A 14,878-nucleotide genomic window follows, 5' to 3' on the forward strand; every position below is an offset into this window, starting at 1 on the left:
GGTCTCTGGCCATTGACTTAATTTCATACAATGTGAGGGGCAACTATTTAAGGGAGAGCTTCCCAAGATTCTCCATTTTGCCATCCATTAAAAAAAAGTTAAATATTTATAAGGTGCAGTGGGGTAAACAGATGAGACTGCCCTGGGCCCTACCCAGCTGCCCCCATGGCTAAGAAGATCACACCGTAGTATGTGGGTATGGGAGAGGAAGTAACAGGTAGAAGAGAGATGTCAGATGGATCTCGGTCTACACATGAACTCTAAAGGACTGACGGTGGTTACTGGAGTCTTGTGCTGAGAAGCCCACCTCGGCTCTGGTTGCAGGTGGGGGAAATTATACCATCATCTAGAAATGTCTGCATGGACACAGGATACGCTATGATAGTAAGTTATGTTTTGCCATTCCTGGATTAGAAATATTCACCTACAAAGACATTCAAAATGTACTAATGGAGACAAATAGCTACACACATGAAAAGATGCTCAACCTCACTCACAGTAGGAGAAACACAAACTTAAACTATAACACGGTAACAGCGTACACCTATCAGATTGGCAAAAAATCATGGGTGTAAGTAATATACTGTTGCTAAAACTGTGGGGAAATAGGTCCTCTCACACATTATTGGTGGAATTGCAAATTGCTATGGAGGGCAATTTAGCAGTATTTATTACATCTGCAAACCCATGTGCCTTTGACTCAGCATTTCTACCTCTAGGAGTTTTTCCTAAAGATACATTCACTCATATGCAAAACAGCGTGGACCCATGCAGCTACGGTGAATGGTTATGATGAAGGAAGACTGAATATAACCTAAATGTCCACTGCTATGGGGCAAATTAAATCAATTATGGTGGGGGGGGGGGCGGACCTTGTGCCCAGGAATACCACGAAGCAGTACTGTGTTCTGTATGCTGATAGGGAAAGAACTCCAAGATCCACTCTTCTTCCATCAAAGGTTTTTACAGCCAAATGTTAGACATGTCCCAAAGTAGAGAGGCTGGAATGTCTCCCTTCGCATTCCCTCACATCACTCTGATTGGACGATGTTACCTTTCTTGGTTCACCTGGCTCTTTTTCCTTGTAATCTCTCTCTCTCTCCCTCCCCGCTCCTCTCTCTTTTTTTTTACTTAAGCCTTCTGAAGTAAATCCACTACATTATGTAATCTCACCCAGCATACTTCAGTGTGCCTCTCGGGAGATTATGAATATTAGACTTAACTATAACGCCATTATCATCTCTGATAAAAATCAACAATTCCTAGGTATCTTAGATGCAGTCTTAAAAAAAAAAAAAGCAAAACAAGATGCAGACTAGTGTGTGCATCATGCTACCATTTACCTAAAAAAGGAAACATCTGAATATGTATTTTTATTTCCTTCTAGCATATAAAACTTCTGTGGAAGGATACACAAGAAACTAAAACTAGCGGCTGTCTGAAGGAAGAAGTAGGTGGCTGGGGTCCAGGGTGAAACAGAGACTTTCCACTGTGTACCCTTTGATATACGTTCATTTGTGAACCATGTGAATGCATTACCTGTGCCAAAAACAGAACAGATTTGTATTATGATAAACTGTCTTTGGTTTTTTTGTATTCAGTGAAAATTGTTGGCTAGAGACAGACACTCTACCAATGGATTTCCCTAATACCCTTTCCGTGACTTTTTCCAAAACCTTACAACAAAATGAAGAAAGCCGAAGTGGAGCTGTAAAACCAACACATACTCATAAACGAGGTATCTACACTGGCATTTATCTACACTGGTTTGCTATAGATAGGGCCCTTAACCACTTGATGGTTTATCCTGTATCTAGAGGGAAACATAAGCCAGACTCCTATCCTAGAGTCCGGTTATATCTAAATCCATGCATTTTAGGGGTACCTGGGTGGTTTAGTCGGTTAAGCATCCAACTCTTGGTTTCAGCTCAGGTCATGATCTTACGGTTCGTGAGATCGAACCCACATCGGGCTCTGCACTGTCAGCTTGGAGCCTGCTTGGGATCCCCACCCCCTTCTCAAAATAAAGTAAAAAAATAAAATAAAATAAAGTCATGCATTTTAGAAATAAAATAAAAAATAAAATGAAATTGTATTTTCTCAAATTCTGAGTATTAAAAATAGAAGTACTACATAAACGCAGGGTGAATTCAAACTTCCAAAGCTACATATGGTATAACGTTTCAAAATTCAAACAGTATACTTTTTTGTTGGCAGAATTTCTAAACAGAGAACTGCCACTAATTTTGGTCCAAAGACCATTCTGTACAACAGGCTCTATATCTCCTGATTCCTTACCAAATAGATACTATACAAATTCAAAGCAGGGTTTATATAAAGCTCTCAACTACAGGGTAGGGCTGGGCATTATGAGTTCTAATTCTTTTGATCATTCTTCGCAATATTTATCATATCATGGAGCTGCTGACAATGTTGACCATTCAATATATGTCACTGGCCATTTAAAGAAATACTACACATACACTAAAAATTAAAATAAATGGCAACTTGTCAAGGACCCTACTCATGATGTGCAGGACGGATCTGAAAGGGGAGACTGAGGGAGGGAGACCAATTAAAAGGCCATTTCCAGAAAAGTAACTCCAGGGTATAGACTCTTCATTAAAATTATTGATTCCCTACAAGTTATTTAACAAGTGCTTACATTGGTAAATGAAAATGCATTGATATATGCAATCTAAAATTTTTGTTAATGTTTATTTTTGAGAGAGAGAGAGAGAGAGAGAGAGTGAGCAGGCAAGGGGTAGAGAGAGGTGGAGACACAGAATCTGAAGCAGGCTCCAGGCTCCAAGCTGTCAGCACAGAGCCTGACACGGGGCTCGAACTCATGAACTGCGAGATCATGACCTGAGCAGAAGTCAGATGCTTAACCGACTGAGCCACCCAGGTGCCCCCGATATGTGCAATCTAAAGAAATAAATGTTTTGTTTCCCTTGAAATACACATATTCAAAATAGTAGATGAAATTGAAATAGCTCTACTTAAACTTTATATTAAACAGTCTGTAACAATTTGTGTACTTCATACCTCCTGCCTTTTTCTTGTTCATCTTTGAAAAAGCTGGTGCCTCGAATTTTGTAATTTAATGTGGGACGGGATTGGGTGGAGTAGAATTAACTTTAGACTGTCCACAATAAAATGGCTTGTTATGTTAACTGAAGATAACATTCTTATACTTACTGATTTTTTAGTTTTTCTGCTGTGCGTATAAACTCCGCTTTTTTTGTCCGATTAACTTTCTGCTTCCAGTTTTGAAGCTGAAAAGGACGAATCCCACCTGAAGTACCAAGACAGCTATCGTTCTACGTGGAGAACAAAACCAAATTTAGGGTAAGAGGTGAAGGCAGAGTTTCTTTCAGAGACATAACGTCAATAATGAAGTTTCTCTCAGGGGATAACTTGGGGGCTGATCTTATTTAATTTTTAGAAATATATTTTGTGGAAGAAGGAATATCTTACCTTAAAATGCTGAATTACTGAGTAGGAAATGTTAAGTCTCCAGGGATTCCTACAGAAAGATCTAATTCTTCCATTCAGCCATTTAGCAATATATATTGAACACTTAACGATGTGACCTGTGGTGCACGAGACACCAGGGAAACAATGATGACCCACATGAATATGGCCCCAGACTTAAAGTCTAGTGAGGGAAACAAATTTAAAAAGAAAAGAGTAAACAAGCAATAAAAAAAAAAAAAAAAAAAAAAATCACCAATTGCAATAAGTGCTACTAAGGAAATAAAAAGTACTGAGATAGAGATAATGGGTCAAAAGGTTGTTTTTTCAGTTAGAATTAGAATGGCCACAGAAGTTCTATTTGGGGGGATGACATTGAAGACTGGAACCAGCCAGTAGCGAAAGAGGTCCCAGGGCAAGGCCCAGAATGTGAAAAAGCCCCAGGGCAAGAAAAGACCTCGGCTGGTTTCAGCAGAGAAAGGGCAACATGATATCAGAAAAGATGGAGAGCTTGGTACAAGATGAAGGTAGACGGGCAGGTATATCACATTGGCATTTTAAGTGACTTGGTGGGGGTGGGGGGGGATTCTGGAGTTTACTGGAGGGTTTTGAGCAGAATACCATGATACATTTAATTTTTTAAGAAACTCTTTCTGGCCATTTTTGGAGAATAAACTGGTGGGAGGTGGGGGTGGAGGTAAAGCAAGACTGGAAGCAGAAGAATCGAGGTGGTAGCTGGTGCAGCAATACAGATGAGGAACCGCAGTGTCTAGGACCACTGGGGTGGCGGATATAAAAGGAAGAAAACTAAATACATTTTGGGTCTATAAACAAGAGGAATTGCTGACAGATTGATGTAGGAGATGAGAGAGAAAGGAAACAAGCCTTTACATTTCTAGCAGCAGACAAAACAAAAGTAAAGAATTTAGGAAATATTTTTTTCGTGGAGATATAGTTCAAATTACCATACAGTGTACCGATCTAAAGTGTACAATTCAGGGTCTTTAGTATGTTCACAAATGTGTGCAAACATCACTACTAAGTGCAGAAAATTTCCATCATACCAAAAAGAAACCCCATACCCGTTAGGAGTCACTGCCCACCTGTCTTCCACAAGCCCCTGGCCACCATTCAATCTATTTTTGACTCCATGGATTTGTCTGTTCTGGACAATTAATATAAATGGGATCATACAATGTGCAACCTCTTGTGTCTGGCTTCTTTCACAAAGCATCTTTTCAATATTTACCCACACTGTACCATATATCTATACTGTATTCCTTTTTATGGCTGAATAATATTCTATTATATGGATCTACCATATTTTGTTTATCTACTCATCAGTTGATGGGTAACAGGCTACTTCCACTATTTGGCCAACATGAATAATGCTACTATGAACATTTGTATACAAGTTTTAGTATGAATATGTTTTCTACCTCTCCTGGGCATACACCTTGCAAGGGAATTTTTGGATCATATGATAACTCTATGTTTTACTTTCTCATTTTAAAAATTGGATTGTCTTTTCATTGTTGAGTTGGAAACATTCTTTATATATTCTGGATATATCCTTATCAGATAAAAGACTTGCATATTTTCCCCCCATTTTCTTGATAACATCCTTCAAAGCACAAATGCTGTCAGTTTTGATAATGTATTTGCTTGTGTATTCAATATCATATAGAAGAAACAGAGGTCATGAAGACTCACACCTACACCTTTTTAAAGAGTTGTATAGTTTTATCTCTTAACATTTCAGTCTCCATCTATTTTGAGTTAATTTTTGCATATGGTGTATGTGGATATCCAGTTATCCCAACACCACTTGCTGAAAAACACCTTCTTTCCTTATTGAATTATCTTGACACCCTTGTTGAAAATCAATTGCCCATGAACATAGAGTTTACCTCTTAACTCTTTTTGATCTGTATGTCTTCTCTTTAATGCCAGTACCATTACATTCAGTTGATTACTGAAGCTTCATAATAAGTTTTGAAATCAAAAGTAGGGAGTCCTCCAAATTTGTTCTTCAAGACTGTCTTGGCTATTTTGCATCCCTTGCATTTCCCATATGAATTTTAGGATCAGTTTATCAACTTATGCATAAAAAGCAACAGAGATTTTCATAGGAATTGCACTGACTGTGTAAATCAATCTGGGGAGTATTGCCATTTTAACAATATTGAGTCTTCATATTCATGAACCTGAAATGGCCAATGATGTAGGTCTTCCTTACTTTCTTTCAACGATGTTTTTCAGTTTTCAGAGTATAAGTTTTGCACTTCTTTTGTTAAATTCATTCCTATGTATTTTCTTCTTGTGATACTACTGTAAATGGAATTATTTTCTTACTTGCATTTTTGAACTGTCCATTGCTAGCATATAGAATTACAACTGATTTTTGTTGACTGCTTTTTAATCCTTCAATCTTGCTGAATTTGTTTATTTGCTCTAGTAGTCTTTACATGAATTCTTTAAAAATTTTTATATACAAAATCATGTCACCTGCAAATACGAATAGTTTCACATCTTCCTTTCCAGTTTGTTTTTCTTGCCTAATTGCCCTTGCTAGAATCTCCAGTGAATTAGTGGTGAGAATGTACATTCTTGTCTTGTTCCTGATCTTATGGGGGAAGCTTTTAATCCTTTGTCATTAAGTATTATGTGAGCTGTGGGCATTTTATAGATGCCTTACCAGATTGAGGAGTTCCCTTTTATTGCTAGTTTGTTGAATATTTTTTATCATGAAAAAGTGTCAGATCTTGTCAATTGCTCTTTCTAAATCTACTGAAATGATCATGTGGTTTGTTCTTTATTCTATTACTATACTCTATCACACTGATTGATTTTCATATGTTGAACCAACCTTGCATGTCTGGAACAAATCTCATTTGACCATGGTGTATAATCCTTTTCGTATGTTGTTAGATTTAGGTCGATAATATTTTGTTGGGGAATTCACATCTGTATTAAGAAATACTAGTCTGTTATTTTCTTTCTTGTAATGTCTTTGCCTGATTGTGTATCAGGGTAATCATAATGGTCCCACACAATGAGTTGAAAAATGCTCTCTCCTGTATTTTCTGAAAAAAGTTTGTTACAAACAAAAAAATGTTTATATTGACTTCTATATTTACCTCTCCACTTACTTCACCAGTACTCTTTATTCATAATCTTCCTCAAGTAGATTTGAATTTCTATGTAGTCTTTTTATTTCAGTCTGAAAGACTTCCTTTAATATTTCTTGTAAGGCATATATGCTGGAAATGAAGTCTGTTAGTTTGTTTATCTGGGAATGTCTCAATTTCTCCATTTTAGAGAATACTTTTGGTGGACATAGAATTCTTGACTGATAGTCCTTTTCTTTCAGCACTTTGCATCATGCTACTGCCTTCTGGAATCCAAGGTTTCTGATGAGAAGTCAGCTGTTAATCTCATTGAAGATTCCTTGTATGTGTTCAGTTGCTTCTCCTTTGGTGCTTTCCAGATTTTTTTCTTTTTGTGTTTTTCAACAGTTTGATTATGGTGTGTCTAGGTATGATCTCTTTGATTATTTCATTATGTACTCAGAGTTCATCAAGCTCTAAAATACGTAGAATATTTTTCATCAAATTTGGGGAGTTTTCAGCCATTATTTCTTCAAATATTCTGCCCCTCCCCATTTCTCTCTTCTCCTTCTGAGACTCTCAGTCCAACCTTCATGGTGTTTCATGGGGCTCTGAAGCTCTTTCACTTTTCTTCTTTTTTCCTTCTGTTCCTTAGTCTGGATAATCTGAATTGACCTATCTTCACATTTCCTCTTTCTTCTGCCAGTTCAAATCTGATGTTCAGCCCCGTCGGTGTATACTTTTTAACTCCAGAATTTCTATTTAATTTTTTTAAACAATTTAAATCTCTTTATAGGTATTTTTAATTTGGTGAGATATCATCGTCATACTTTCTTTTAGTTCTATAGCCATGGTTTCCTTTAGTTTTTTGAACAATTTAAAACTGCTTATTTAATTAACAGAAAACCATGGGGAAAGGGAAGAGGGAAAAAAGTTACAAACAGAGAGGGAGGGAGGCAAACCATAAGAAACTCTTATGAGAAAAAAACTAAGGGTTGATGGGGGGGTGGGGGAGAGGGGAAAGTGGGTGATGGGCATTGAGGAGGGCACTTGTTGGGATGAGCACTAGGTGCTGTATGGAAGTCAATTTAACAATAAATTATACTTAAAAATAAAAAAGAAATAAATGAAACTGCTTATTTAAAAGTCTTTGTCGGGGCGCCTGGGTGGCTTGGTTGGTTGAGCGTCCAACTTCGGCTCAGGTCATGATCTCATACTCCGTGGGTTCGAGCCCCGCGTCAGGCTCTGTGCTGACAGCTCAGAGCCTGGAGCCTGTTTCAGATTCTGTGTTTCCCTCTCTCTCTGCCCCTCCCCTGTTCATGCTCTGTCTCTCTCTGTCTCAAAGATAAATAAACGTTAAAAAATTTAAAAAAAAATAAAATAAAAAAAAATAAAAGTCTTTGTCTATTATTTTATCTAGTTTTCCTTTGCATGTCTCATAATTTTTTTTGTTAAAAACTTCACGTTTAGGGGTACCTGGGTGGCTCAGTCAGCTGAGCATCCCAACTCTTGATATGGGCTCGGGTGGTGATCTCACAGTCAAGAGATCAAGTCCTGCCATGGGCTCCTCACTGAACTGGATCCTGCTTGGGATTCTCTCTCTCCCTCTCTCATTGCCCCTCCCCAACTTGCATACATTCTCTCTCTCTCTCAAAATAAATAAACATTAAAAAAAAAACCTTGACTTTCCATTTGCAACTATGTGGATGGAACCAGAGGGTATCATGCTAGGTGAAATTAGTCAGAGAAAGACAAATATCATATGACTTCACTCATATGAGGACTTTATAACACAGAACAGATGAATACAGGGAAAGGGAAGCAAAAAATATATAAAAACAGGGAGAGGGACAAAAACATAAGAGATTCTTAAATATGGAGAACAAACAGAGGGTTAATGGAGGGGTTGTGGGAGAGGGATGGGCTAAATGGGTAAGAGGCATTAAGGAATCTGCTCCTGAAATCAGTGTTGCACCATATGCTAACTAACTTGGATGTAATTTTTTTAAGAAAGAAAGAAAGAAAGAAAGAAAGAAAGAAAGAAAGAAAAAAAAGAAAAGAGTAACTTTGGAGAGAATGGGATATAAATATCCTATTAACAGCAAGAAAAAACCATTGGGAATTAACTTAATAAAAATATATAAAATCTATATGAAGAAAACTATAAAAGGATGTTAAAATATACTTAAAATTAAAAGTAGATTTTTTTTTTTAGGAAATGAAAAAAAAGCTACCATATTTATGAATGAGAAGCCTAAATATTTTTAAACGTGTTTTCTTCATGAAATATTTGTCAATTTCTTCTCATTCCAAATATTTGTCAATTTCTTTTCATTCCAAATACTTATCAATTTCTTTTCATTCCACTAGAAATGTCATTTTGGTAAAACAAAACAAAACAAAACACAAAACCCCTTGACTTTTAAAAAATGTATTATTTGGTAGCTCTGAATATGAGATTTTCTTCCATGCCTAACATGTGTTGTTGTTGCCCTTTGTTTAGTCACCTTCCTGAAGTAATCCTGTGAAGTCTGTACTCTGTGAGGCAGTTAGCTCAGCTGTCACCTGACAGTTGACTGGTCAGAATGTTTCCTAGATGCCATGAACCAGTTTGCCTCCCAGCCTTTGCTGAGGCGGTCTGTGTGCGTGGCAGGACATACTGTCACCCCTCAGACGGAGAGTTTACAAGTCAACCTTAGTCTTCACTGTCACCTGCATGGAGCTTCAAGGTTGGCCAACAATGAAAGCGTAGGGCCTTCTCACGCCCTTCCCTGGTGTATTAGTTTCCTACTGCTACTGTAACAGCTCACCACGAATCACTTTCACACAACCTCCCTGGCTTAACACAAATTTATTCTCTTCCAGTTCTGGAGGCCAAGTGTATAATTAAGGTGTGGACAAGTTTGTGTTCCTCCTGGAAGGCTTCAGAGGAAAGTCTACTTCCATACTTCCTTTAGGTTCTTAAAAGCTACCTTCAGCCTTGGCTCATGCCACTTTCTCACGTCACATCTCCTACTGCTGGCTCTGGTCCTTCTACATTCCTGTTATAAGGACCCTGGTGAACACATTAGGCTCAACCATTTAATCCGGGATAATCTCCCCATTTTAAGATCAGTAATTCAATCACATCTGCCAAGTCCCTTTTACCATGTAAGGCCACATAGTCACAAGTACTGGGGATTAGAATGTGAATGTCCTTGGAGAGCCAAGATTCAGCCTACCACACCTGAACATGGACATAACCCTATGCATGTGTGTGATTTTCTCTTCTTTCTTTTTTTTTTTAAGATTTTTTTTAATGTTTATTTATTTTTGAGAGAAAGAGAAAAAGACAGAGGGCGAGCAAGGGGAGGGGTAAAGAGAGAGGGAGACACAGAATCCTAAGCAGGCTCCAGGCTCTGAGCTGTCAGCACAGAGCCCGATGTGGGGCTCAAACTCATAAACCACAAGATCATGACCTAAGCTGAAGTCAGACGCTTAACCAACTGAGCCACTCAGGTGCTCCTTTTTAAGGTTTTTTTTTTTTTTTAAGTTTATTTATTTAGGGCACCTGGGTGGCTCAGTCGGTTAAGCATTTGACTTCAGCTCAGGTCATGATCTCGTGTTCCGTGAGTTAGAGCCCCATGTTGGGCTCTGTGCTGACAGCTCAGAGCCTGGAGCCTGCTTTGGATTCTGTGTCTCCCTCTCTCCCTCCCTGACTCATCTCTGTCTCTGTCTCTGTCTCTGTCTCTCTCAAAAGTAAATAAACATTAAAAAATTTTTTAAAAAAAGTTTATTTATTTATTTTGAGAAACAGAGTGTGCAAATGCGAACAGGGGAGGGGCAGAAACAGAATGAGAATCTCAAGCAGGCTTGGCACTGCCAGCACAGAACCCAATGGAGTTGGGGGAGGGGGGGCGGGCTTCATTCCACAAACAGTGAGATCACGACCTGAGCCGAGATCAAGAGTCAGAAGCTCAACAGACTGAGCTACCCAGGTGCCCAGCATGTGTGTGATTATCTAGAGGAAATCCCTTTTGAGTAATCATTTAAAGTCAGAGAAGGAATGTGCTTCTTACCAAAGGACTACTCCAAGCAGCCAAAGGCCATAATGTTTAGGCCATCAGAGGGAAGGTCACTGAAGAAACAAAACAAAACAAAACAGAAGACACAGCCCTTTCCTGGTAAAAGCAGAGACATATGCTAGTGTGATACTGTTACAGATACCTTTAAAAACTCATCATTCGACTATTAAACTGATTAAGAGGGAAACGGCATTTGAGAGGAGGGTAGACAGATGCTGAAAGGCATCGGTGAGGATTATCAAGAAATAATATACAGATATGGGGCGCCTGGGTGGCGCAGTCGGTTAAGCGTCCGACTTCAGCCAGGTCACGATCTCGCGGTCTGTGAGTTCGAGCCCCGCGTCAGGCTCTGGGCTGATGGCTCAGAGCCTGGAGCCTGTTTCCGATTCTGTGTCTCCCTCTCTCTCTGTCCCTCCCCCGTTCATGCTCTGTCTCTCTCTGTCCCAAAAATAAATAAACGTTGAAAAAAAAAAAAATTTAAAAGAAAGGATAGACAGGTGACATTATTACTTTTTGTTACGGGTAAGAAATTTATAGGGTTCCACACCCTAAGGAGGTTGTAGAATAAAGTACGATACAAACCGTTTCTAAAACTTCAAAGAGAATTTCTCCAAAATAACGTAAAGGAACCATTATGGACTGACTTATGTCCCTCCTAAATTCATATAGTGGAGCCCTAACCCCCTTTGTGACTGTATTTGGAGATAAGGTCTTTGAGGAGGTAATTAAAGTTAAATGAGATCATAAGGTTGGGGTCCTATTCCAAAAGGACTAGTGTCCTTATAAGAAGAGGAAGAGACCGGGCACCTGGGTGTCTTGGTTGAGTGTCTGACTTCAGCTCAGGTCATGATCTCGCGGTTCGTGGGTTCGAGCATCGCATCGGGCTCTATGCTGACAGTTCAGAGCCTGGAGCCTGCTTCAGATTCCGTGTCTCTCTCAACTCACTCTCTGCCCCTACCCCCGCTCATGCTCTGTGTCTCAAAAATAAACATTTAAAAATACTTAAAAAAAAAAAAAAAAGAAAGAGGAAGAGACATTGGTGATCTCTCTCTGTCACTGCATGTGCACAGAGGAAAGGCCATGTAAGGACACATGAGAAGGCAGCTGTCTACAAGCCAAGAAAAGAGCTCACACCAGAAACCAATACTGGTGGTACCTTGATCTTGGACTTCTGGCCTCCACAATTGTGAGGAAAGTAATTTCTGTTGTTGAAACCACGCAGTCTGTGGTATTTTGCCACGGCAGCCCTAACGGACCCAGAGAGGAATTTTAGATATTTAAGTGAACCTCTCCTACATCATGAGGTTGTTATTGGGAAAATTATGTCTCTTCAAGAAAGCATTAGTTGGTTTTACTATTAGAGTCACTAGAAATATTCACTTAATCATATGACAAATATTCAAGTTCAGTGTTAGGCTGAGAATCTGCGTGCATAGGTACGTGTGTGTTACACTGAGGGAAGTACAAAGATGGATAACACATAATTAAAATCCTCCAAAACCTCACAATTTGGTACGGCAGTGACCGTAATTCCTTTTTAAAAGTCCAAACACCCTTGGATTCTACTCTATCAGTGCTGTCATCATCAATTGTGAGGCTCTACCCTTCCCCCAAGTGATGAGAGCATATAAAGCAGGGTGTCTCAACTTCAACACTGACATTTTGGACTAGACAATTTTTCGTTTGGGCGGGGGTGGGGGGCTGTCCTTTGGCCTCTACCCACTAGTAGTACACACAACACCCACCCCGGTGTGACAACCAAAAATGTCTTAAGACGTTGCTAAATGTCGGGAACAAATAAAACACCTGAAACAGCTCCACAGGTGACTCTGATCCAACCCCTGGAAAGGCAAATCTCTGGGGATCATCATGGTAGCGTGATAAAAAGGTTCATCAATTAACAATATTAGGCAACTTGTGAAAAATGCAAATCAGGAGGCAAAACATGGTTATAAGAATTTAGAGAACAAATCACTTTGAACTAGAATGAGCCAGAAAGATTTCATGGAAAAAGCCAGCAAGATGGCTACACTACTAGGATCACACATGAAACAAATTTTTAAAAATTATTCAATAAATATTTTCTGTGTTATGTATTTTTATAAATTTTACATCCTCCCCCCCCCCCCGAGATCTCTGGGCCAGAGTTAGAATAATAAACAGAATTGCTGTGTGAAAACATTTGCCTGAGGTGGAATTTCCTGAGCTTATACAAGTAAAGACAGATAATCGCTGTATTTCCTTAGAGGAAGAAAATGATGGTACCTGTCCTCAGCTCACAACAGCCTTCCCTCAGTTTTGGATCGATCCTCAAATATTTAGGGAGTGCCTACTATGTTCCAGGACTACACACGATAGTGGACCTGGGAACACAATAGTGAATAAAACTTCCAAAAGTTTCTGCCCTCATACAGCTTACATTCCCACAGTGGGGGCGGACGTGTGGAGAAAAATGAAAATATGTAAGGTAGCATACGGTAATAAGGGCTATGGAGCAAAATAAAACCAGGAAAGGGAACAGGGCATATGCTAACTAAAGAGATTCGGTTTCGGGAGGTTATGAAAAGAATCACTGAGCTGATGGCATCTGAACAGAGTTACCTGGAAGGAACACAGTTAGCCATAGAACAGACCGGGAACAGCATTCCAAACAGAGGGAATAGCAATTACAAAGGTTATAAAGTAGGAGAGTGCTAGGAATGTCTGAGGGACAACCAGGAGGCCAGGATGGCTGCAGCCAACTCACAGCAGGGGACTGGAGAAGAAGTCCAGAGAAGAAGAGAAGAAGGGAGATGGTGGGGGTAACTCATGGGCCCTGTAGACAATGATAAGGACCTTGGATTTTACTATGAGGGTTCTGAGCAGAAGAATGTCATTATTGGACTGAATCGCCCTGGCTGTTGAAAATACTTTAGGAAGGCAAGGCTGTTAGAACACAAAACAATTAGGAAAGTATTTCAGCCAGGGAGAAATGATGATGGGGACAAGGGCAGTGGCACTGGAGGTGTTAAGAGTGGGATTCTGGATTTATTCCGCAGCTAGAATATGGAGGAACTGCCCATGCTTTTGGGTGTGGGCTGTGAGAGAACGAGCGCAGTTAAGGGCTTTGGCTTAAGCAATTGGATCCAATAATTCCCGAGGACCCTCTGGTCCTCACTGCAGAGAAAGGGGTCCTATATGCAGATCTCTGGAAACACATCTGCCTCGGACCACCCCATATTTATTCCTCCTTGTATTCCCGGCGCAGGTACAATAACAAAGCAGCCACCAATTACTTGGCACCGAATCTCTCTCCAACCAAACACTGTGCGAGGGCCTTCCCACACATAAGGACTACTGCTCGGTAAGATGCAATGACCAGAACGTTTTTCGAGAAGGCACTGAGTCGCGGAGAGAATATGTTTCCCTCACAGGGCTAAGAAGAGGCAGAGCCAGGGCTTCCACCCAGATCTTCCCTCGACTCCGAAACCACATGGAGGTAGCTCTGTAAAAGCAGATAAACGCACACGCCAAAAGCGCACAACGCCCGGCGTGGGCCAGACCGCGAGCAAAGGGAGGCTAACACCGCGCCTCCCGCCTCGGGGACCGTGCCGCCTAGGACACCTGTTCGGCGAGGGCCGGGTCCCCGTCCCGCCCCCGGCACCCACATCCCCTCGGGCCCACGCTCGCCGCCAGAGAGGCTTCCGGCCCTCCTCGATTTACCTGTTGCGGCACCGCCGCTGCTCCCATGCCGCTCCCGGTGGCCGCGCCCGCCCCCGCCACAGCCCCGGCTACCGCGGTGGCCGCCGCGGCCACCACGACCGTCGTCAGGGCGGCCATCTTTCCTCGCCAAGCTGTTCGGGCCGCAGCGGCCACCCGGGCCAGAGGGTTCGGGCCACGGGAGCTCCTGGTCCTGCAGACCGTTCCCCGTGCAACGGAGCTCTTCTCCAAGCAGAGCAAGACCTAGCCGGGACGCAGGGAGGGGCCGAGATGTGGGGCGGGGCCGGGGATCAGGGCGGAGCCGGAGCACGGGGTTGGCAGGGGGTGGGTACTGAGGGCAGGGCGGGACCGAGGGCAGGGCGGGGCTGGGGCATGGGGCGGGGCCGAGGTGCGGGCGGTGCCGAGGAGCAGGGTGGGGAAGGGGAGCATGGGGCGGGGCCAAGGGCTGGGCAGGGCCGAGATGTGGGGCAGGGCCTGGACTGGGCTGGGCCGGGATGCAAGGAAGGGCCGAGCTGGGCGGGGCTGGAT

At 41.4% G+C, this 14,878-nt stretch overlaps 1 protein-coding gene across 1 annotated transcript in view; it reads right to left on the reverse strand.

Annotated features, from left to right (window-relative positions):
• The window catches only part of CCDC112 (coiled-coil domain containing 112), a 30,857-nt gene extending 16,236 nt beyond the window's left edge, over positions 1-14,621 (reverse strand). Inside the window, exons 1-2 of the mRNA XM_042982527.1 lie at positions 14,354-14,621; positions 3,202-3,323 (exon numbers count right to left, since the gene is read on the reverse strand). Of these exons, the coding sequence (XP_042838461.1) occupies positions 3,202-3,323; positions 14,354-14,470 (239 nt within the window). The 5' untranslated portion in view covers positions 14,471-14,621. The remainder of the gene's footprint in view (positions 1-3,201; positions 3,324-14,353) is intronic.
• Positions 14,622-14,878: the final 257 nt, after the last annotated feature.

Source organism: Panthera tigris, chromosome A1, assembly GCF_018350195.1.
Source record: "Panthera tigris isolate Pti1 chromosome A1, P.tigris_Pti1_mat1.1, whole genome shotgun sequence".
In the NCBI taxonomy this organism is placed as follows: domain Eukaryota; kingdom Metazoa; phylum Chordata; class Mammalia; order Carnivora; family Felidae; genus Panthera; species Panthera tigris.